The sequence below is a fragment of the Schistocerca serialis genome, chromosome 2 (genome assembly GCF_023864345.2).
Source record: "Schistocerca serialis cubense isolate TAMUIC-IGC-003099 chromosome 2, iqSchSeri2.2, whole genome shotgun sequence".
Taxonomy (NCBI): Eukaryota; Metazoa; Arthropoda; class Insecta; order Orthoptera; family Acrididae; genus Schistocerca; species Schistocerca serialis.
In genome coordinates, this window is record NC_064639.1 from 210,280,892 (window position 1) to 210,307,300 (window position 26,409).

General features: G+C 37.2%; 1 protein-coding gene across 3 annotated transcripts in view; it reads left to right on the plus strand.

The window, feature by feature from the left end:
* Nucleotides 1-26,409, plus strand: part of LOC126456947 (disks large 1 tumor suppressor protein) — a 908,459-nt gene that overhangs the window by 372,742 nt on the left and 509,308 nt on the right. For all 3 annotated transcript variants that reach the window (XM_050092881.1, XM_050092883.1, XM_050092882.1), the window contains 2 exons: nucleotides 2,237-2,384; nucleotides 11,109-11,208. In XM_050092881.1, coding sequence (XP_049948838.1) covers nucleotides 2,237-2,384; nucleotides 11,109-11,208 — 248 coding nt within the window. The remainder of the gene's footprint in view (nucleotides 1-2,236; nucleotides 2,385-11,108; nucleotides 11,209-26,409) is intronic.

The window sequence follows — 26,409 nt, forward strand, 5'->3', positions numbered from 1 at the left end:
CCTTTGGCATTGAGGGGGTTGACATAGGAAATGCAATACTAATGCAAGTAAATGAATTTTGCTACTTAGGAAGTATATTAACAGATGACAACACGAATATAATAGGTGTTAAAAGATTTGCAATGACTAAACAAACTTTCAGGAATTGACGCCATTTATTAATAAGCAAGCAGTTTAATGTAGAAACAAGAAAGAAAATCATAAAAACATTTATTTGGAGCATTGTTGTGAAGGTTTTACTCTGAGGAAACAAGAAAAGAAAAGTTAGAAGCAGTAGATATGTGGGTATAGAGAAGAGCCACAAAACACCCTGAACTGATAGAAAATCTAACGAACAAATGTTAAAATAAATTAAAGACAGAAGGACATTGATTAACGTGATACAGAGGAGGAAAACTAAAATAACTGGCCACATAATTTGACAAAACAGCTTCATAAAAACAACTTAGTAGAAAAAGTACTGAGGGATAAACCTAAATGCAGACCCAGAACATTGATAACACAAAGTGTTATTAGTGGAACAAACTGGTACAACTACAACCAAATGGCACAGATGGTGAGGGGCAGAGAAGGATGGCTACATCAACAAGGCATTGCCTTAAGTGTCTGATGATGAAGTACAGCTCTGTTGACCTCAGTGCATTTGGTTCTAGTGAGATTACAATGAATGTTTTTTATTTGTACAGCAAATCAGTTTGCTTCAAATACTGCATGTATGTGTGTACAGCACGGGTAACATCTTAATTCCAAGAATATTCCTTCCTTCCAAATCATTTTTTGAGATTAAGAAATAGAAAAATGTCACTTGATGTGGAATCTAGGGATGGGTGGGGAATATTTCAAACCATAGGTTATTCCCTATAGCCATTTCAGCAATAGTGTAACACCACGTTCATTTCTCTCTGCTTTGGATCCTTACTACTCTAACTCACTAGTCAAACAGCCTAAAAATCTTCGCATTACAAGAAGCAGTTGCGTTTTCAAAATACCTCATCATGATATCACTTTGTAAGTGCTGACTTCCACTCCCCTCTAAAAATAACTTTCCATTCCTCTTTCTCTGACTGAATGGTTTCCATTTGTTTGGCACTCACGTTAACAGTAAATTTTGTCATGTCTCACAGTAACAGTGCTGTTGTGTCATTAGGATTTCTGCACATACTTGAAGTGCTTTCACTGAAACTGAACAACTGCAGATGAATCAGTAATTATTATGTAGCTGATTATTCCATCACTCATTGGTAGAAGAATGAATTGTGAGTGTAAATCATTTTGTGTTTTTCATTTATAAAACATATAACTAGTCTTTCAGTGTTTCCTATTTCCTCTTCCAAAGATGTTGCTAAGGATTCCGGTGAAGAATATTATGAAATGACTCAGTCGCCAATTTTTTTTTAGTCCTCTTTTCAAGACGAGTTAAATTTTGTAAGAATTCTACCATTGAATTTTACAATAGCTACTAAATTTGATTGTGTCGTATATTAAGTTTTGCAAGCTGTAATGCACATACATGTAACTATTTCACTGATTCCTATCATTTACAGTATTTTGTTTATTTAAGGAGTGGGACCTATAATATTTTTGTAGCTGTTCATGTCTATTTCAAAATGTTTGTTTGTATTGATGTTCACATGAATGTCTCAAAGTCTTGCTGTATTTCACAATTGTTTGTGCTGATGTTTCTCATTCACTTTTGAGAAGGAAAGCAACAAGCTATGTTCCTTGCAGGAGTGATATTTATATTTATTGTGTCTAGGACGCTGATGTATGCTGCATGATTGTTATTGTGAAACTGGATTTACTACCTACAGTTTTCAAATCATTTGATTTGCTGTACAGGAGACATTTCAAGATTTACAATTAAAATATTTTTATGAGAAATACAGAAGTTTTACATTATTTTATATACATTACTATGATACAGTTACAAATGCTCCCTAATGTGTTCTGTTAAAAAAATTAAAACAAAGTATGTAATCCCTTTTTTCTATAGTATAAAAAAGTATGTTACTTATATGTAGTAACTGAGCTTTTGACTGCATGATCATTATACTATTATTTTATTTTAGGGTCAGAATTTGTACATGTAAATTGTTCACCACAAATATTGCTTTGGATGCAATAACAAATTCATTTTCTAAAAAAAATGTGGAATTTTTATTTTACATTAGTCATTTGTATTTACTTTCTTTCTAAGAGCTTTTGACTAGCCTGCTAAATGAATATTATATTTCAGCACGGAGAAAAAAATCTGGAAAATGTCACCCACGAAGAGGCTGTCGCAACTCTGAAGGCCACACAAGACAGAGTGGTGCTGCTCGTGGCGAAACCAGAAAATGCGTACCTGCCGCCCCCACCTGATGTGTCCAATACACCTCCACCACGTAAGCTTTTATTGTATTCTTTGTTTTTGGAACAGTAGAGTGTTTCTTTACCTGAAGTATAAAACCTCATCCTACACAGTTAAGTTAAAATTGGCAATGTTTTAGGCAATGTAAAAATCTAATGACATGTAAGAATGTGTGAAGTATGGGAATGTAATCCTTAGAACAGAACAAAACATTTTGTTGTATGTGTATTTTAGGCAAGCTGTTTTACATGATACATCTGCAAATAAACTATAGAGTCACCTACAACTCATACCAAAAACTTTAAAATCATCTTCACTCTATGGTATAGTGCCAGAGGAAAATAGTACTGTAATGTAAAACAAATACTGTAAATAATTCTTCTGATTTGGTTTTAGAGAATGAGGCTGTATCCACATTTATTATCAACATTTTTATAATCAAACATTAGGATTCATGTTGTGGAAGCATTGACTGTTACATCTCAAATACCAAATCCTGAAGCTACTATATACCAAACAAAAGTGCTGGCAGGTCGATAGATACACAAACTAACACAAACATACACACAAAATTCAAGCTTTTGCAACAAACAGTTGCTTCATCAGGAAAGAGGGAAGGAGAGGGAAAGACGAAAGGATGTGAGTTTTAAGGGAGAGGGTAAGGAGTCATTCCAATCCTGGGAGTGGAAAGACTTACCTTAGGGGGAAAAAAGGACAGGTATACACTCGCACACACACACATATCCATCCGCACATACACAGAGACAAGCAGACATTGTGGAATGAGAAGAGTGTGTGTGTGTGTGTGTGTGTGTGTGTGTGTGTGTGTGTGTGTGTGTGTGTGTGTGTGTGTGACAGGTGACTGAGTAATAGTTGCCTATATGATGCCCTAATTGTACCCTCAAGTGAAGATTTGGCTGGAAGTATGGAACTTGTCTGTGAGTGAGGAGCTACAATAGGCACTGTGTACCTATGTCAAGTTTGCCACGTGTCTTTTCAAATTGGTGGTTTTTAAATAGCCTGTGAAAGAAAGTAAAAGTAAAGTAACTTAATAAAGTATTTGAAAACTATAAATTGGCCAGTTATGTGAATCCCATTAGTTGAGTCTCATAAATAGTGTGACTGTTTAGAAATGCTGATTACTTACATTATGGAAATATACAGGAGCCAAATTTTCACTGCCTAAGCCGGTAACTATGACAACAAAATATTTTTTACATTCTTGCAGTTTTCCCACTGTTGTAGTAATTTATAATTCAAGGTGTGCTTGTCATAATGAGGGTCTCCTACTTACTATAGGTAGTAAGTGTGAGTCTGCATTACTTTGGATGCCAATCAGTTGTTGCTAGCGAGGATCTAGAAAAATTGTCTGTCGATTCAAAGGGTGCTGCGTCCTGGCACATCATTTTAGTTACTGCTGTTTTCATCTTGGGGCTCTTTTCTTTACGGGCATTTTCTTATTTAAATGCCTCTGAGACTCCCATGCAGTGTCATTTTATTGTGATGCTTACATTCAGGCTTTCACATGTGCCCTGTGTCATACCACTACAGAAAGGATTTACATATCTGTTCTACTCTTATCACATTTCCCTCGAGCAGTTTGCATAGCAGTGAAACACCCACCACTAAAAGAATTATGTGAGAGCATTGGCTCTCTGATTCAGCTAATCTTACACTTCATTTGAGAAGTTACTTTTTAATAAAAAGTTGTTTATTAATGGTTCTGTTAACATTTGCATTTATTGTGCTTATAATTATATGCAGAGATGCCATTTTGTAGCACCACAAGATAAAATTAATTGTTGCACTGCTGCCTCTTGGGGACTCTTTAACTTTGACAGCTAAACACTCAATATATAGTTTCTTTCCATTATGTACCCATTCCCACATTTTCAACTTTATGGCTAACTGCTCCACCATAGTAATTTACACAACAAACCATTGTCATTTTTGCTGCAAGCAGGAAGACCATTGGGGCATTTGTTGATGTGATTTTAAAAATTAACTTTTACAAACAAGCTCTATAAGGCTCAAACTCTGAATATATGGGAATAACTGGTAACCTGTAGGATCACATGTTGCTCTTTGCTCCAAGTATGTTTGGTGACATTGTGAGAATTGTTCCAGCATTACAGAAAATTACCACTTTACTGAGAAAGCTGTGATTCATGATACACTGTTATGTAATATACATTAGTAGTACTAGAAACGTGCTTGGTGCTTCCACAAATAATGGTTTCATGTATGTTATATCACTGCACCACACTTGTTTATGAAGCACAGTACCTAGATAAACAAATTGTATTCCCAGGATGCTACTTGCCATTAGCTGTCAGATCCTTGGTTTGGCTATTCCTCTCACCAATTGTGGTTGACTACTTGGAAGAGCGCATATTCCAAGGGATAGATAGTATGTAGATAAATAAGCTTTTATTTCATTAGATCCATAGGGAGTAGATCCTTCATAATGTTTGTGTCCAGAAATCAAAATTCTTCTGCCCAAAATAGGCCACTTTCAGTATTTCTGTACTTCCTGGTACAATTCATCGAGGGAACATTTACTGGGTCAATTAGGACATGTTTGGAGGTGTCCCATATTGTGATGTTTGCTATGATCACATATATTGTGATAATCCTGTATAAGGCCTTACAGGATGAGGTTGCGTTCCGTGGTGCTACACTGATTCTGATGCAGCTGAAGTTCTTCCAAATCTTCCATCTCAAGTTCTCACTGCTGGATGTTTCCTGCAGTGGACGAGGCCTGATAAGGTCTTTGTTCAAGAATCTTGCATGGGATTTTTCCAGGTGTGATCTTAATTGAAAGTATGTTTATGCTTCCTAAGGTGCTTGTGACCATTGCTTTGTGAGTTAGTGGTCTGTATAGTTTATCGAGCTACATAAGTTTCATACAGCTGGTCATTAGTTGGTGTGTTTCATTTGAGTTGCCTGTTTGGTTCAGCTTCCCATCTGCTATTAGCCAGTCTTCTTAATATATTATTTCTTGCTCAAACTTTGTGATATGTCTTGCCACAGTGATGTTTGTACATCAGTGACTAGTACAGTAAAACATGTCACAAAAAGAAAATTGTCAATATTATATATTTACAAAAATGAAATAATATGCTGATATTACTTCCACTAATCCTAAGTGATATGTTATCGAAAATGTGGAATGGAATGGACAGATAGAATGGACAGTTAGAAAAATGACATCCAAATTAGTGTATTACAATTTTCTGAAATAATTTAACATGATAGTACAACAAAAAATTGCTTTGATTCTTGAAGATTATAAATCTTCATATTTCATAAATGAAGAAATTTCAGCAAAACAGCATGAGTATATTTCAGTAGTGGTCAGTAGCAGTGGTTTCTCACTTATTCTGACATGTATGTTAAGAATTATCTCTGAAACATCTTTGAAATGATTTCAATATGTGAAGGTACATCCATTTGATTACTTTATGTATATTATTGTTTTCTTCCAATTGGATGTAATGAATGGCATTTAGGGAGGACTCTGCAAATGTTTGACTTGGCTTTATGGTTTCAATGTAAATTTTTGATATTACTTCCATTCCTATCTCTCTTCTTTCATCTGGTGTGTCTTGATATTTCAAGGCAAATAACTTTTTGTCAGATGAGATGTTTCTCATAAATTTTGTAGAAGTAAGATGAGTTCATCTGCAGGTGTTTCTACGTAAGTAATTAACAGCAATTGCTGACATGGCATTAGTAAACTCATAACATTTCAGTGATAATCTATTTAAGTGAAGGACATTATTTTATAAATGTTTCCTTGTCAACGAATAGATTATTGCATTATATGTTCTTATGTCATAGTGAACAGAAGAAAAAAAATCCATTTCTCAACATTGCCTTCAACATTTCATTGTTACATTTGCCTCTGTTGTTATCAGGTTATTTGTAGCATCAGTGATCGGTGTGTTTCATGTATGCTAAATACACATGTTCATATTTTTGTAATGCACTTTATAAATGTCTTCCTTTTGGTACTGAACCCAGCTTTTATTTTTCAATGTTCATTCACTGCTCCCAACAATGTTGGGTAAGAAGTGATGCCACTTTGTTGCTATTTTGGTCATTGTTGGAGTTATGCTTCAATGCCCACTGCTGCTTTATACAATATGAACCAATCCATTGAATATAGGGCATTCCAAGAAATTTTGGAATTGGAAATTTTTGAGAATTGCCATTCAAGTCAATATTGGTATGGCAAAAAAAAAAAAGAATTCCTGAAATTTACTGGTTTGCATAACATCCAGTAGTAATGTAGTTTCATTTCAGGCTGTGTAATTCAAGGTGTGTAGCACAGTTGTGTATCTGGCTAAATTTCAGTTTGGGAAGTGTTGTTGTGATCTGCAATGAAAAGGGCCTAAATATATCCCCTTGGAATGGTAAAAAATGTTTTATTTTGATGTTGAAAGGCGTAGACAGTAAGTAAATTTCTTTGTTTGATTTCCATATTATTATCGTCACCAGTGAAACCAGTCTACCACTAACAAGACTTATGGGTAGTCAGCATCGATTTATTCTATTTTTGACATGTCCCACAACTTTCCTTATTTCTATGTAGTGATTCATTGCTCCAATGCAATTTTTCCATCCATTGGAATGTTGAAATACACATTTCTTATCCATTGTTGTCTTGCTAATTAGAAAATGTGTGTGCTAAGATTGATCCTCCAACAGATGGAAATGAATAGGTTTGATCTGCTAGGAAAGAGGGCAAATAAATAGAGACATACAAATGAAATACATACAATTGAAATTGTTAGTGGCTGCTGTTGAGACAGCAGAATAAAGAAGCACGTATACAGGATTAGATAAAAGCAATAAATGCAGTAGGAAACAAAAAACTGAAATGGAATGCTTTAAATATATACCTATATATGCCTGATCAAAGTGTAATGTAAAATTGTTCATAGAAATAGCAATAGGCCAAATGGAGATTTACTTTTATGCATGACATTGTACCTCATAATATGCAATACAGTCAGTATCAATGGTTAAGCTTAGATTAAGCCTGCACATGGCTTGGCCATGACAACATCAGAAAGACTTCAAGGAAAGAGAAACACCAACTGCCATTTAATCAAATAAATACTAACCAATAATGATTTACTCTCTGTAGAGTATATGCTGCATTGATTTTACATAAAAATTGAAATTGTGCTGAATTAGGGCCTAAACACAGATGTATGTAAATTGTGCTTCCCATCTGAGTCCTCCCAATACATTAAGCAAAGTTTCTCATTATCTCAGATTCTCACAGAATCAGTATATAATTTAAACATGTAAGTCCATGGCACTGAAGGCTAAAGAAATCAAGTAAAAAAATTAAGTGCATCAAAATAAAGCATCAGTTCTCTCACTTTCTCTCTATGTGTGCATTTGTGATGCTTGAAGTGGTTCAGCAACTGTGCACTGATAACAGATGCAATAACCATTTCACCACTGGTTCTAAATTCAAGAATTCAAGTGACCCACTTTTTGTGGGAGGGTGGGGGGAGGGGAGGGGGAAGCTGATAAATAACACCTTTTTCAATGTTTGAGAGTCTACAGGGGAGCATGATAGAATAGTAAGAGAATATTGGTCATGATTTCAGAAGAGTCTTTTAAACATGCCATGAGGACTTTGCTAGCCCTATGTTTTTCATAAATATTCACTTATAGAGGTCCTCCCAAGAAATAATTATTCATAGCTTGTTTATACAAGCTAAGGACCCTGAGAGTCAGAGCAAGATTGAAAGAGAAACTTTGACGTGAGTAGTGACTCTGAAGCTTCTAAAAAAAAGTTATTTTTGTGAAAAATCGGGGAGAGACAATAAAACAGAAGATGAAATGAAGGAAAGGAAAACATCTCAGTCAAAGCACATGTATTGACATGTTTCCAAAGCTTGAAATGAAGTATTGTCATAGACTTTCCAAGATTTTTGTCATAGCTAATGATTACATTCTCTGTCTTCCATAAGTTAGGAGATGTCACCTTTCGGTTGTTAATTACTTGTGTGATTGATACTGTCTGTAACACTCAATGTGTTTTTTATTTATTACATTATTGAAATGTTTTGAGTACTTCCAGCGTCAGATCAAACCTTAGAGTTTGCAGTTGCAATAAAACCTATGCCGAAGCACAGGATAGATTCTATTGCAACTGACACTAAACTTTGTTTCATAAGCTCTAAGTTTGTATCTGATGACATCAGTAGCTGAAACATGTCAGTAACGTAATAAATAAAAATATATTAAGTCCTCTAGATTGTATTATTTGTAAAAGTTCATTTCAGGAATTTATTTCTTTTATCAATGCATTGTGTTTTCTGTTGCAACAGTATTAAAGGTCTAGCACTATTTATTACAGTGAACTGAATTACACTGTAATATGTACTTTGCAATTATATGATGGCAAGGAACAGATTCTCAGCCTGGCAGTGAAATATACTCTCTCTCTCTGTCTACGAAAAAAGTCAAAAGCACACAGATGTCGTGATGTAGTCCACTTTTACCTCAGTGCATCACTTTGCCCATTATCTTTCCATCACAAGTGTAATCCTGAAAGTTTTATAAAATATCCATGCACAGCAGCCAAATCCTTTTCACTGGATGCAAAATATTTTCCAGCCATTGGTTTTCTTATATTTATGAGGAAAAGTGAGAGGGTGCCAATTACAGTGAAGAGACTGGATTTCTAACAATTTGTACTACAGATCCCACAATTTTCTCATTACCAAAGCACTTGTGTGGGTAGCTGCAGTGTGCTGTTGAAAGATGATTTTTTTTCTCTCCAGTCAGACACCTTCTCACATAATTCTTTGTCTGTGTGGTCCAGAGGACTTGCAGAAAAAACTGACTTTTTAGGTGTAGGACTGACAGTATCCAGCCACTGCTTTGATTGCTGTTTTGTTTCCAGCTTGAAGTAATGGGTTGATACATCTCAATCACATAGCAAATCTGTGCACAAGAGTATTAGGATTCTTCTAGAGAGAAGTCAAAGCTTGAAGCAGTGGAGTGAAACCACACAAATGTATTTGGATTCTTCTTCAAAGAATTCAAACAAAAGCTGACAAATTCATTTTCACATTCAGAAAATGTTCCATTTTCATGTACAAAACTTTCTATTGATTCTTGATGTGAAATATTCCACAGTCTTTCTCTCTGATGCGTCTCTGACCTGAACCTTTAATCATCAATTGTCCAATACCAGGTAGTACACTTTCTTGATGTTTCCATCTTTTGTTGGACATTTGGTTTCAGGTGTACACTTTTTAACTGTTGAAACCTAAGGAGTAGACACTTTATAAACCTTGAATGATTTATATACATTTTCATTGGCAACAAACACCGCAAAATGAAACGGAATTTATATATGTGACTACATGGTAATGCCCATATCTTGCTCTCACACTGGAATATGGTTTATGTACCATCTATATAGAACAGTTTCCCTGAATCAGCAATGAAGTTCTTTTCTGTTGCCTTTAAACAATGATGTAAGTGAAGACAACCACTTCCAGTATAGTGAAGAAATTGTGCAGCTGATTGGAACATCTGTAAGAGGAAAATGTTGTAGATTTCTGTTAAAATTTTGCCTTCTAACAAACCATTGTCAGTGACACTAATTGTGATTTTCGATAAAAAGACAGTTCGGTATTTTATTGTCGCTAGTGCTCATCTGTACGTGCAATGAAAGAAAGTGAGTTGAATAGATATGTAATTTTTAAAAAATGGTTTAAAAAAAATTTACTTTAACCGTTTTGATTATTCAGTTGTTAATGATAAACTATTATCAATAGATCTGACCATATTAAATAAATAAATAAATAAAATCAACAATTTAGGAAAAGATATATTGCTGCTTAATATAAAGATGACACATTAAGTTGCAGACAGGCACAATTAAGAGACACTTGCACATTGGCTTTTGGCCACAGCCTTCATCAGAAAAAGAGGAACATACACCATTCATTCACACAAGCAGGCGCACCTCAAGCAGTCCACAGCTCATGGTCTAGTGGCGAGCGTTGCTGCCTCTGGATCACGCAGTCCCGGGTTAAATTCCCTTCTGGGTTGGGGATTTTCTCTGCCTGAGTACGGTGTTTGTGTTGTCCTCATCATTTCATTGTCATCATCATCATTCGAGGCAGTGACCGTGTAGAAATTGGACTGTGTAGAAGTTGGACTGGGTAAAAATTGGGACTTTGTACGGGCGCTGATGACCAGGCAGTTGAGCACTCCACAGACCAAACGTCATCCATCAGCACCTCAAGCACACGTGACCAACAACTCCGGCAGCTGACCCAAGCTGCAGAGGTTGGCAGTCGTGTGCTTGCTTGTGTGAATGAATGGTATGTGTGGCTCCTTTCCTGTTGAAGGCTGTGGCTGAAAGCTAATGTGTAAGTGTCCTTTAATTGTGCCTGACTGCAACTTCACATATCATGTTTATGGTAAGTAGCGATCTATCTTTTTCCACATTGTTGATATTCTGAACTGGCATTTCCACTGTTGAAATAAATAAAATGTAACAAGACAGGCACATAAAGTTGCACTTTAGCTAATGGTGGTGTTGGCAGACATTATTACACAGGCTGGTTTCAGTGCATTGAACTACTAAAAATTGGGAGATCACATCTGTTTACTGTTCCACTTATAATTTTGACACACTCATTTGCAATGCACTTTTTGAAAAGGAAAGGGCTTCAGTAATTTTTTGCTTAAACATACTTTCTTGTTGCAGCTCCATCAGAATCACAGATGCCATATTCCGATTCTCTCAACACTCCAATGACACTGCAGGCATCGACGCCACGGGCTGTCAGTGAAGAAGACGTCTCTAGGTGAGTAATTATGTCTAAATTTTGTAACAAACACTTTGTATAGTACAAAAGTTTTAACATTCTTAAGTGGATGTTAAGTTGCTTTTGTAATTTAAGAACGTAAAGGGACTTAACATTTGTTAGTTCTTGATTGCTTGAGAATGTTTCTTGACTGACTAACAAGATTTTAGGGATGCATGTGGGTATCATTCACTTTTTATAGTAGAGAAGAATCTAGGTGGGACTAGGTGTAATCCGAATTACTGAAAATCCATATAATCCAGAAATATTCTACTTTTTGCAAGAACTCTACTGTGTACCACAGAGTACTAACAATTTATTGTGGCTCTAAGAAGAAACACTTTTCTGTTACTTGAACACTGTAGTTATGTTTATTCACTGAAATAGTGTGTAAGGTTTTTTTCAAGGGTTTGTGGCATTTGAGAGCTGCGCAACTGCCTAGACATCTCACTAACATCAGTTCAGCTGGAGTTTCTTCTGGCTAATGTCCACTGGGTATCCAGCTCTGGAGGCATTACTTCTTCCCTTGAAATCAGTCATTCTCTGTGGTACAACAGGTAGCAATACAAATTTTGTCACTGGTCATGAAGCTGTAACCAGTATGACTATCACACTGCAACCAGGCATCAATGTCACTATCGTCTACATTGGAGTCGATAGTTCGGTGACTTGACCCCAAGAAGACTATAAAAGTCACTTCTTTAATATTTACCAATTTAAATACATAAATCACACCAGTTGCTCCCTTTTATACAGTTAATTTACCCAGAAAAATAACTGGTGTGATTTAGTACAGTATACGTGTTTGATGTTCATCAGTGCATCTTGATCCATTGGTTGTAGAAGAGCTGTTACATTAGGACAGAAGAACTTCACTCTGATGTCACAACTGATGAGCTCCGCCACTCCCGGATGTGATAGTGCATTGTCAGTAAACAATATGGCCCTTGGTAGAAGACTCTCTTCCTCCAAATATCTTCTTACATTTAGCACAAAATCATCATGAAACCAGTTTTTAAAAATACCACTGTCCATATATGCATTATTTTTTGATTTGTAGACAACTGGAAAACAGGACCCATTAGCATTTTTCATTGCATGCAGATGTATTAATTTTTCTTTCAACAGGAGAGAGACTTTGTGTCCTACGAATGCATTGCTACAAGCCATAATTATAATTTGATCTGTACAAGTCTTATAACACCTAGCTGAGTCATCTAATTTGAAAGTCAGCATATTACTGGGTAACATCCAGCAAATAAGTACAAATTTATCTGCATTATAAATCCCGCGTGGGGTTCAGTTCTCAGAGGAAATAAAATTCTTCAAATCCTGTTTTTGAAGTTTTCTGCAGCTACTGTAGCTCCCAAAAATCTTTAAACTGATAGTGAAAGCTGACATATGCCTTGCTGAGCTTCCATCTTTACCGTCATGCTGGCTGTGAAGTTGGGATCATCATCCGGTAGCTTGCTGTTCAAGTTTAGTGCCTTTTCATGCAGCATTAGACTGGACCTCAGAACACCGTGCTCTCTTGTCTCGCTAAACCAAGTGAATAGTGCTTCATCCAGTTTTTCATTTCTTGCATTTTTTATTGTACAGTAGTTCTGCAAACTGTCTTTAGGCATAATTTGAAGCAGAAGTTTTCAATTTCTTTTCGGTGGTTCTTCGAGCCTGACACAATTGATGTTACTTACATTCTTTTGCAACTGTATGAAAGACTAATTAAAACCAAGTGTGTTTTGCTTTATCCTAAAGCATCTTCAGTGGGCACTGTAACAATGCAGCCTTTTTCTCTTAAAATTTTGCTTGCTAAGATAATGAAAAGTTCACTTTAATTTACTACCATAAACATTATTAATTCTTACCATTGCTCATAGTTTTTTTTGTTGTTTAAATAATTCTTCCTGTTCTTCCATGTATATGTGTTGAATTTTAAGGTACAGCACTTTCACTAACACTAAACATATGCATTATAAACTTGTATATCTGCAACTGCAGAAAAAAGAGGCCAAAAAACAAAGAAGAAAACAATTTGTGTAACTGCGTCATATTCTGCAGCCTTGTTTTTCATCAGTTCTTCTTTGTTTGTTCCATTTAGTGCTTCCAACTTTTTGTCTATTGAAGCAACCACTATCTTTTACTTGGCAGTCATTTCATTCATGCACACTGAAAACGTGGAAACAAAAGACCAATACTGGTACACGTCTTAACTCTGTATGAATCAGATACTCTCTGACTGTAGTAACAGTAGCTGGAAATGAGGGACTCATGATTTCTGTGCTGCCTACAGTGCCACATGTACTGCACATTTTTGTGTTTAAAAAAGGAAAAGGAAACAAACTGCTGGTCTGGATAAATCAGAAATCTGGATTTATGAGGACCAGATCAATGACGTTCTCGTGTAATAGATTGTGTACACATTTTGAATATAGACTTTCTGGCCATCTTATGAATGAGTCAGAAACTGTCACTGTAGCTACAGCTCTGGATATATCAGTATGGCAGTGAGCTATCTGTAGCTCTGTACCTGAACCCAAAATTTCATTGCTTACTCAGTACACTGGAAAATTTTATTGAAATATATATTTTTAACAAGCACTCATAACATATTAAGTGCAGTCACATTCACCTTAGTAACCACTGGAATTAAAAAATGAGAAGTTTTATAAAATAGGGAGATGATAAACTGCTTGCTCACTCCATGTCACAGTGTCAACTCTCATCTTTACACAATTTTGAAGGACTTCAAACTTGATGTTTTAGCTGTGTAAATGCTTTTCATTTCTGTATAAGCAAGGAAGTTGTAGAAAATGTTGTTGTCTCCATTAGAAGTTATGTCAAATATTACGGTAGTTGCTAAACGAATAAGTACGCATTTGACATTTCTACTCTTCATCATTAGGCAGTGATACTTAAAGATATATGTGATGACCTGGAGTATGGACAGGGGTAGACAAAGATAGCACATTTGTTTGCAAAAATGAAAATTATGATTGTACAGGATGTAATTAGGAGTAAACCTTGAAACTCTAAATCCAGGTAAAGATCCTTTTACTGGAGGCTGAAAACTCACTTTTCTCATTAGTTTGTGTATCGTAATTATATTTTTTCCTAGAAAGTTGAACTTTTTCATCAATATTTACTCACATTCATGTATTTGAGATAGTATGAATAAGTTTTTCATGTAAGAAGACTGATAATGATTAGAATTTAACACCTTCCTCCCTAACTTCAAGGCCATTAGAGATAGATAAATCCTGTGAAAACCAATGAGTTTTGTCTGTGACAAATTATATGATTGCAATGGAATATAAAGGAAATTATAGTTAATACTAACAGAAAAATTACCTATCATCCCATTTTTATATCAAAATAATATCTGAATGCAGATGTCTGACAAGGGTGTAGTACTAAAGGGACAGCAGCTCAGATGAAATATGAAGTGATGAGAAATATATAGGTTCTGTTTTGTTTGTTTATAATTTGACACTCACACAGCCAAAGATGTAGATAGCTTAATAGTTGTCCACATATTAAGAATATGCAACCTAAATTTATTTGAGAGGACACAGTTTATGATTTTTTTTCTTATAATGTTGTTTTCAGGAAAGATAAAGGCAAAGATGTAAGGCAGCTATTTAACCAAAGTAAAATTACTCAGAATCTTGTGTCATAGCGATCTCTTTGTTAATACGATGACCTGAAGCAATCACGGGAAATCTTAAGACTTCATGATACTTTTGGACTGAGATAAACGTTTACACAATGATCAACATATGTTGATTGTAAATCATTTGTATGAGTGAATGTTCACAGTTACAGTTTTTGTCTCCACTGCTATTACTTTACTCAGTTGTTGAGAAGCTGTACCATTTATTCGTCATGGAAAACCAAAACTGATGAATATGCAGCACAAATGAAAATTCATGTGATCTTTATTTTGAATGAACTGATTAATCCATTAGTGCCCAAATTATTTTTTTGTTAATTTTTTATGCTTTTTGCCTTTATCTTGTTTGTTGTACTGTAAAAGAAGCATTGAAAATGAAAAAGCAGTTTTTAATTTTCTGGTGTAATATGCTCTATCTTACAACAACGAAAACCAGTCTTTCCTTCTCACCCTGTCCGGTAAGTCTACCCTGACCCAGGGTTCTGGGTGACTTTTTTTGAACTGTATCCCTTTCCCTAAACCACTCTAGCCCCTTTCCTTCACCCCTCTTCAACTCTCTGCTAGTAGAAGGAGCCACTGGCTCTGAAAGCTTGTAAAAGTTAAACCCTTTTGTGTGTGTGTTCCCCTGGTGCTGCTTGTTGAGTAGTTTTTTTGCTCTATCTTATAGATAGCTCTAACCACTACTGGAAGCAAAATATACATAGTTTACATGTTTTTGTACTGAAAGAAACAAATGAAACATGAGTAGAAATTACAAATCAAAAACAAAGACAACAACAACAACAAATTACCCAGTATGATAAGCAGCAAAACATTCAACACAGTCCCAACTTACATTTCTTGCAATGGGTAGGTGTTGATGTCTTAGAGTTCATACCAACACATTGTCTTTTTTTTTGGTTCCTGTATTTTCACTATTAGATGGTTCACTCCATCAAACCAGTGCTCATCTACTATAGTACTGGAATGTGGGAATCACGTCCGTTCAGTGCTATTGCATATCTCCTCATGCATACCAGCACAATTTCTCCTTGAAAATATGCATGAGGATTTGTATTTTCATTTTTGCAGTAGAATATACAGACACTGTGTACAGTGACACTCAGTAAGCAGCTAAAAAGAGCCCATTACCATTTCCTGTTATGGATATTTATCCTGTACTGATTCAGTTAAAGAGTCATTCGATCAGTTCCACCCATGTGCTTGTTGTATTCTGTCAGGATGGAGGGAGCCTCCATGCCATTTATGCAGATACATGTCAGTATCCTTCTGTAGGCAAGTGGATACTACCTCTTCCATCTTCCTCTATTACCTTCTTTCCACAGGGGCAATTTTTGGGGGCTATGATTTTTGGTCACAGTCACTGTCCCCCCCAAAATAACACAAAATTACAACAGCAATAGGCATAATCCCATAACACATAGTAATTATTGAAATGCTTTCATTAGTGTTTAGTGTTAATTATATGATGGATCTGGGTAGCAATACTCAGTGCAGAATGACAAAGGCAGTTAGTGTACATAGTAGTCACTTTATTAGTTGCACTCCAATTCAAAGAAAAACCTGTGCACACACAGCTGTTTTTCAGAGCGACCTGATGGAGCAACCACACTTTTATGTAATGATGAAAATGTACTGTGTGTCCCTTTGATACAATTAATGTTGCATAAATCTAAATAAATAACATGATTGTTAATATATGAAGGAACTATTTACAATTTTTGCCACCTGAATGACAAAGTATTTTAATTATAATAGAGGGAAACATTCCACGTGGGAAAATTATATCTAAAAATATGATGAGACTTACCAAACAAAAGCGCTGGCAGGTCGATAGACACACAAACAAACACAAACATACACACAAAATTCTAGCTTTCACAACCAACGGTTGCTTTGTCAGGAAAGAGGGAAGGAGAGGGAAAGACGAAAGGATGTGGGTTTTAAGGGATATGTGCGGATGGATATGTGTGTGTATGTGCGAGTGTATACCCGTCCTTTTTTCCCCCTAAGGTAAGTCTTTCTGCTCCCGGGATTGGAATGACTCCTTACCCTCTCCCTTAAAACCCACATCCTTTCGTCTTTCCCTCTCCTTCCCTCTTTCCTGACGAAGCAACCGTTGGTTGCGAAAGCTAGAATTTTGTGTGTATGTTTGTGTTTGTTTGTGTGTCTATCGACCTGCCAGCGCTTTTGTTTGGTAAGTCTCATCATATTTTTAGATATATAAAGTATTTTAATTGTTACACTTACTCTAAATCCATGGTGTGATGAAAGTCGGACCATTGAAAAAATCCTTAAATTCAATTGTTTCCAGTAGTGGACTGCTTCTCACAACTATTGACACATGAATGAGAGAACAGATGTTCAACCACCATTAAATAAGAATAACAGGAGTATAGAAATTCATTGTTGTCCAAAATAATCAGCAAAAGTCCAGTCCTAGTCATGTACCATTAATGTAACACTTGGCACTAATAGCTTTTACAAAAGTGCTCACAGTTTTTAGAAAAGCATTGAGTTATTGAAAATGCAATTACATTGCTCTTGCACAGCTGCTCATCAGCTATCTTGGTGTACAGTGTGAAGCATCTGATGTAAGGTACAGGGGGAAAAAAAGACATCATGTATGTAAGGGGAATATGCACCTCCACATGGAAGGATGAAAGAAATGAGAAAAACAGAATGTAGATATAAAAAGGTAGCAAGGTAAGAGCTAACACAGTGATCATGATATAAAGAGAACTGGAAATAGTGTCTCAAGCACATCCTTAATAAAGTAATTTAAAGTGAGAAGTGATGAATTGGCATACATTTTCTTTTGCATGAAGAGTAACTGAATTATCTTGTGTAAAGAAGGAAGAGAAATAAGAATAGGACTGTCAATTTGTAATCCTTGTATTTATAACATTTTTTTCAAAGATGTTTTCATGCTTGATAAATTGCCATTTTAATCCTCTTTCTGCTCATTATTATTCCTTCACCATGGGCTCACTTATTTCTCCCATTCCTAAGCTATACATATGTATGCCACAGTTAATTCACAGAATTAAGATGATATGTGTACTGATGCTACTTTCCATACAGTTACAAAGATAATTGATAAAAGACAGGAGCATTTCCACGTGGGCTGTTCAACTGGATTAAATGCTTTGTCTTACACTTGTGATCAGTTTCAACTCCATAGCATAACAGCAACAACCAAGAGAGACCACTAATCAGTACAATAAAAATTCTGTGCAGGTGCACTGTAGGTAATGTAGATACAGGGAGGTGAAGAAACGATTACTAATAGTGGCTGTGAAAACATACGTACAATAAGTACATGTCTAAAACAACATTCCAGTGTAAGTTCAAACATGGCATTTGCAACCAAAGGTGGAATACAAATTACAACATAACACTGCAAACTGTTTAGTGATTATGATTGCAACAGTAAGTACAAGTGGTATAAAACTTAATGATCACCACTAATGGTGAGGAAACAACTGGAAAAATATGTCCTTTGAAACCACATACACTGTTGAGCCAAAACTGTAAGACCAACAACTTACCTTTGGAACATAATGCAGCAGTGATATCCGTTGCATGGATCTGCCAGTCATTGTTGGGTTTCTGGAAGTATGTGGACAAGATGTTTACCTTCAGGTCATGCAGTTCCTATAAATTATGAGCTGGTGGTTTGTAGTGCAGAGCTGGCAGCCGATAGTGACCCACATGTGTTTCATCAGGTTAAGGCATCAGCACGAATTCTCTATCGTACTCATCAGACCACTGTAGTCAGATTCTGGCCTTGTGATACAGACATCCCGATGGAAGATGTCATCAACTTCGAGGAAGACGTCAGACATGTGAAGCAGAATAATTTTGACACATTAATTTTAAATTAACAACAGCCTCAGTTGCAGTGTTTACCTATATTTACCTAGGTTTCAGTTGGGATAACCCAACCTTCTTCAGAATAAAAGGAACTATGATTTGTCCCTAATGGACAACGTCAAATACTAATAAAAACTATAATATAGTGAAACATCGTCATATTGGAATTACTTATCAGGGAAACTGCTTCAGCCCCACTTTGCGACTGCAGTACAGCAGCAACAGATGTTGTACTGTGTTTGTACATGTATGGTGTCACATATTGCTTATTTAAATGAATTTTCCCCACTTGTGGCTCATATTGGTTCTCCATCCATCTCTGCTCTTTAATGAGACACCGTTTCTGCAACACCACCTAATGGAATTCAGTCTCATAATGTACTGTTCTCATAAGGTTTTAGTTCATCAGTGTATATACACGTGGTCATAATCATAGACACATATGATCATCACAGTTACAAGCAGGAAAGTGAAAACCTACAGTAAATGCTCGGATTAACTGAGACATTCAATAATGCTTTGCCAATTTGCAAACTAATCATCACCTTCCAACCTACCCTGTGGAACCCTATAGATCAGAATGTTACCATATCCAAGATTTCGTATTGACAGTTATTGGCTTCACCAGACCAAAACGAACTGTCATCCTCTAACCTAACATAGACTTTGGGCTGTTCTACAGAGCAGTATGTAACCACAACCTACATTCCAAAAGTTATTATAGCTGCAAAAGAAATGTTAATAGTGTTCTTTTTTTGTTTGCATATGAATGGTGTCACATGCCACACTGTCATTAAGTTGTGTGTCAAAGGCAACATCTGGTATCAGTAGGTTCAGTTGACCCAACTGGCCTATCAGTAAGTGTACAATTGATGTATATTGAATTTCTGTTGTTGTACGATTCTCAAAGTAAATCATTTTACGTATACTTATAACTACAAAAGGAGTACATCACATTAATACTTACTATTCAGTGACGGTGAGTAAAGAAAATTGGCATCAAACACAGACACCACTACATCAAATTAAAAGAGTTAAAACATAAAATAATAAACTTAAATATATGAAAAACTTTCAGGTCAGCATAAATAGCTGTCAGTATAAATATATCATTCTAAAGTCATAAAAAGATAAAAAGAAGAGCTTAAGAAGCTCAACATCGTGAGCGTACACTGCATAGCAAACAAAGAACAATTAAACAACTTATAATTTACCTCATTCCACACGCACTTACTAAAAGCTGCCCAGTGGGTAGGGCAGTTGACAACCGATTAGATGAAAACCATGCAGTGAACCATCATCAGCATTTATTGCTTCTTTAGAATGAAACATGCTCTTTTTTGTTCCTATTGCTATGTTATGTTCCTTATGGGTGTGTCATGACATTGTGATATAAAAATAAAATAACGGTCAGTGTTTTGGCTACTGCTTTGAAGTGACTGTTTCTGGTCAGTCATAGTTGTTGTATATATGTGCTGTTGGTCCTGTTTTCTTCCATTTGTCACACGGCAGCTATCATTGTGACACGTGTTGGAGGAAGAGATCTAGAAGGAGGGAGCTCAAGAATGTAACAGATGAATTTTTGTTGGTTACCTTCAGTGGACTGCATGGAAGTTGCCACTTTAATATAGTATTAGTTATGCATTTCACAGTTTATTCTGGAATCTGTTGGTGCCTGTTTCTTGTTTTTGTAGTATGTTTACTATTAACCCAGCAGCTCATTTCTAAAAGCACAGTCTTTCAGCAAGGATTACAGTAGCCCAAATAGCAAGGCATTTTGCTCTCTCAGTGGTCTCCTGCCCCCCCCCCCCTTTTTTTCTGGTAGCTGCGTAGCCTAAATGGAGACTTTTCTAAGTTGGTGAGGTTGGAACAAATTTCCTGATGTTCTCCCACTGGTAACTTGTTATCTTGTCTGAATTGTTAGCAAACCTGATGCTGTGCTAAAATGATGCATTTGTTAATAGGATGTATCCATTGTACAAATGTAGATCAGTCCACATTCATAGCATGTGAACATTTGGCCTGACGACTGCAGTCAAGACCAAGCAATGTCCGAGGCTGTTCCTGCTAATTTAGACTAAATTAATACTCCTACACAGAATATCTGCGATACTCTGCAGTAAGCTTGATACCTACTGTTTTTCTGCTTGTTATGATGCCCTTTGTGGTCCCTTTCTCCGTGATAATTACCTGCCAGTATAGCTGTGTGTGTTACAACACCCACTTTTTGGGTCGCAGGGAGGCATGCTGGCTCCGGTTAAAATCTGCCCAGTGGATTAATAATGAGGGCTGGTATGCCAGCCAGCTTGGATATGGTTTTATGTGGTTTCCCACAGTCCACTAGGTGAATACTGGACTGGTACCCACATCCCGCCTCAGATACACTCTTTGCAAATATTTCAAAAACTTTCTCACACTTGCATATAGAATTTTCTCTAGGCGCAGACAGATGGGGTACACTTATTCTGTACTATAGGTGAATAGGAGACTGACGACCTTTGATGTTTAGTCTCCTTAAACCCATAGTCAGCAGCAGCTCACTGATTATTTCACATTGTATTTTTGCTTAGAAAGTGATAGCTTAGCTCTCATACTCTAAGCATTAATGGTTTGGTGTGCCCTTATGGTAGTTAACTTATCACTAAATTCTTCTGGTTTAAATGGTGGTGAGACATAGGCACTCAGTTATCTGTCACTACCAACTGGCCATCTCAGTACTCTGTGTAATTGTGTCCTGTAAACTTCGACATTGGTCAAAGATAGCATGCAATTCTTGATAATTTCCACTATTAATTATGTAAAGGAATGCTTTGGTTTTATGTAATATCCATACATATGGCCAAACAACAGATGTGTCAGTCCTATTTGCTGTAATTCTTTAGGCTGAACCTAGTGGGAGGGGGATTCAGGTAGGTGTTTCTCATTGAAAACCTCCATGAACTGAGTCGATGTTATAATTTAATGTAAAAAGTTATCATTAAGTATGTACAGGTGTTGAACAAAAATTGAGAACTGCTAAAAACACAACTCATTACCGTGTCTGATATGGTGTAGGAAACCCATTGGCATTCAAAACAGTTTCCACCAATCTCTGAATGGATAAACACAGGTCCTGTATGGTTTTGTAGGAAACCTGTATTATTCCTCCTGAAAAATAGTTGCAATTTCAAGTATCAGTGATGGAGGTGGACAGTGATCCTGCATCCTTATCTACAAAGTATACCACAAAGGCTGAATAATATTGATATCTGGTGACTGTGATGGCCGGGGGGAGATGTGAATATTTATCTTCATGCTCACAAAACCAGTCGTGCGTGATGTGAGTTGTGTGAACAGGGACTGTGTCATCATGAGACACAGCATCACAGTTGGGGAACAAATATTGTATCTTAAGTGTATCATTGATCAGTCAAAATGGTCACATAATCCTTGGTAGTAACATGACCTTGCAGGGTAAGCACGAGGCCCATGGAATACTGTGATATGGCTGCCAAAGTCATCACCAAATACCTGTCATGTTCCACTCTTCTGATGTAAATTCAGCCAGAAGGTGGAAACAGTGTGAAAAAAGACCCTTCTGACCAAATGAGATTCTTCCACTGCTCCATAGTCCAGGTTTTATGGCTTCGGCACCACATTTTCTTATTACAAGCATTTACATCACAGTTGAGTGGGTTTGGAATTCCAGCTCGCCCTGTAATGCCGTGCTTCTGAAGCTCCTGTCATGTTGCTTTGGTGGTGACAGGGTTCTTGAGTGCAACATTCAGTTCTGCAGCGACTTTTGCAGCTGTTGTCCTCGTATTTTTCATCACAATCACGTCATTGAGTATCTGTCACTACCATTCAACACACACTTTTGTACACATTGTGACTTAGCAGATGATGTTTTTCCTCTTTCCCTGTCTGCGGTATAAATCTTTGATATGTGCCTCAAGAAACATGAACACTTTGCATATCTTGGTTACGGAAAGCACCTATCAGACGAGCACCAACACTTTGCCCTCCATCAAATTCACTTAGCTCTGAAAAAATGCATTCAAAATGACTGTGACTGAGACTTGCAATATATTGAGGGGATTGCACAGGTGCCATTGGCGGTAAGATACAGGGGCCCCACCAGCAGGTTTTGATAGCATCTGCATTTATGTTCAAAACTGCATTTCTCACGGTGTTTCCATATTTTTGTCCAACCCCTGTATTTTGAAAGTAATGTTGTTTTACAAGTTTGATGGAGTGCACAGATTCCTATACTAATGACTGATGTTCCACAAGATAACTTACTTTGACCGTCACCAGGAGGTATATGGAAAAAACCTCCAACACACACACACACACACACACACACACACACACACAGACAGACAGACATGTTCATGTAAGCAAGCACACCTCATGCATACATACATGACCTCGTTCCATCTCATATCACTTTGCAAATTTATGCCCAGATATTTAAATGACTTCACTGTGCCAAGCAGGGTGCTATTAATACTGTATCCAAACATTACAGGTTTGATCTTCATACTCATCCACATTAACTTACATTTTTCCACATTTAGGGCTATCTGCCATTTATTACACCAACTGGAAATTTTGTCTAATTTGTCCTGTATCTTCCTACAGTGACTCACCTTGACACATTACCATTCACCACGGCATCATCAGCAGTCCTTTCCATAATATTGTTGATATTCCAACTTGGCCTCTCCTTTGTTTAACTTTAGTATGTGTATAGATATAAATAGACAGAGACAATGCAATTGGATCGATGAAAAAAAATCTACTGCCCAAGTGGCAGCAGGTAAAAACATATATGAAAGTTAAAGGAATGTGCATGCTTTCAGAGCCAGTGGCTCCTCCTTCTGGCATAAGAACTGAAGAGGAAGCAGGAAGGGCAAAGGAAAAGGACCGGCAAGGTTTAGGAAATGAGGAGAGTTGTAGAAAAGTGAGCTAGAACCCCAGCTCAGAGGAGACTTAGCAGATGGGATGAGAAGGAAAGACTGGTTGTTGGGGACTACAGTGAACAAGATTTGAAAACTTGAGAGCTTAAAGGTTGAAAATAGAGTAATAAGCAAGTCAGTGATTATAACAAAACATCGTGCTAGAGTTAATAAGAACTGAAAGCTAAGTGCATTGTAGGTGGTAGAAGTGGGGGGAATAGACAGGACAGAAAATACAAGCTATAGCAAACTAAAAGGGAGTGAAGAAAGGAATAGTTATTGAGAAGAAATGCAGAGACCGAAGAAATTAAATAGAACCAGAAAGTAAGTTCCAGTTATGTCCAAAGGTGGCATGAGTTGTCAGAAAAGATTGTGCATGTGGAAGAATAGAGAGGAGGTATAAGGGAATAATGCAGTGCAGTTTCAGTCCTGCGATTGCAGTGGTTACCTCACAGTACTACAATCAAATAGCTGCTTTAGTGTCATGTCCCACCAACTGCACACAGTAATCTGATTTTTGCACGCTCAGAAGCAGTCTCTAGCAGAGCTCCATCGCCAGTTGTACCACGCGTGTGGACACGTTGTACCATGCGTGTGGACACGACATTACATTATGAGTGACTAGTCAGCTCCAGTGGTGCAGGCAGTTTACTGAAGGACAAACTAATATTCACTATGAAGACTGTAGTGGCTGACTGTCCCTGGTGACATCAGAACTGATAGAAAGTGTGCAGCAAGCAATTTTGCAGAACCAGTGCTTCACAGTTTCAGAGCTCTCTCATCATTTCGCACAGTTGTCTTGCTCACTGTTGCACGAAATTATCTCCCAGTGGTTTGGTTTTCACAAAGTGCATGTCAGATGGTGCCAAGGAAAGTGACAGTTAAACACAAAATGAAATGTCTGGCTGTAGCATTGAAAGTCCCACAGCAGGCACAGAGAAAGGTGACGAGTTTCTCAACCATGTTGTCACTGCGGGTGAAACATGGGTGTAGCATGTCAAACCCAAACTGAAACAACAGTCTGTGCATTGGCGGCATGATGATTCGCCTGTGAAGACCAAATTCAAGGACACAGTCTCTTGTGCACTGTCTTCCGGAATAGATGTGATGTGCTCCTGTGGGAGGGGAATCCGTAAATACTAATTGGTACTATCAGACATTGAAAAATCCGAGGGGGGCAATCCAGAACCTGAGACATGCGATGTTGACAGAGAGGCATTACACTTGTGTGCATGACAGTGCAAACAGCCAACACCATACAAAATGTGCCAAATAAGTTTGGATAGGAGATCTTTGATTATCCTACAGCCCCGACCATGTCCCAAGTGACTTGCATCTCTTTTGTCTCAAGAAGCATTCTGCAGCAGGAAAATGTTTCCACAACCACGCTGAGGTGCAGACTGAAGTGACTTAGTAGCTCCAGATATTGGCAGCAGACTTGTAGGGAATGGGCACGCAGTTGATGGTGCACCATTGCAATAAATGCCTCAACAATGGTGGTGACTATGTTGAGAAGTAGCCACTGAATTTATGTAAATATTTCAATAAATATTTTTTACTTCGTGATGTTTTTGTTTTCTTTAATGGCTGTTGGAACTTTCTGGGTGCATTCATAAATTAAGGCTAGGTGTGTGGCATGCCCCCCATGAACCATGGACCTTGCCGTTGGTGGGGAGGCTTGCGGGCTTCAATGATACAGATAGCCGTACCGTAGGTGCAACCACAATGGAGGGGTATCTGTTGAGAGGCCAGACAAACGTGTGGTTCCTGAAGAGGGGCAGCAGCCTTTTCAGTAGTTGCAGGGGCAGCAGTCTGGATGATTGACTGATCTGGCCTTGTAACATTAACCAAAACGGCCTTGCTGTTGTGGTACTGCGAACGGCTGAAAGCAAGGGGAAACTACAGCCGTAATTTTTCCTGAGGGCATGCAGCTTTACTGTATGATTAAATGATGATGGCGTCCTCTTGGGTAAAATATTCCGGAGGTAAAATAGTCCCCCATTCGGATCTCCGGGCGGGGACTACTCAGGAGGACGTCGTTATCAGGAGAAAGAAAACTGGCGTTCTAGGGATCGAAGCGTGGAATGTCAGATCCCTTAATCGGGCAGGTAGGTTAGAAAATTTAAAAAGGGAAATGGATAGGTTAAAGTTAGATATAGTGGGAATTAGTGAAGTTCGGTGGCAGGAGGAACAAGACTTCTGGTCAGGTGAATACAGGGTTATAAATACAAAATCAAATAGGGGTGATGCAGGAGTAGGTTTAATAATGAATAAAAAATAGGAGTGCGGGTAAGCTACTACAAACAGCATAGTGAACGTATTATAGTGGCCAATATAGACACGAAGCCCATGCCTACTACAGTAGTACAAGTTTATATGCCAACTAGCTCTGCAGATGACGAAGAAATTGAAGAAATGTATGATGAGATAAAAGAAATTATTCAGGTAGTGAAGGGAGATGAAAATTTAATTGTCATGGGTGACTGGAATTCGACAGTAGGAAAAGGGAGAGAAGGAAACATAGTAGGTGAATATGGATTGGGGGGAAGGAATGAAAGAGGAAGCCGCCTTGTAGAATTTTGCACAGAGCATAACTTAATCATCGCTAACACTTGGTTCAAGAATCATAAAAGAAGGTTGTATACGTGGAAGAATCCTGGAGATACTTAAAGGTATCAGATAGATTATATAATGGTAAGACAGAGATTTAGGAAC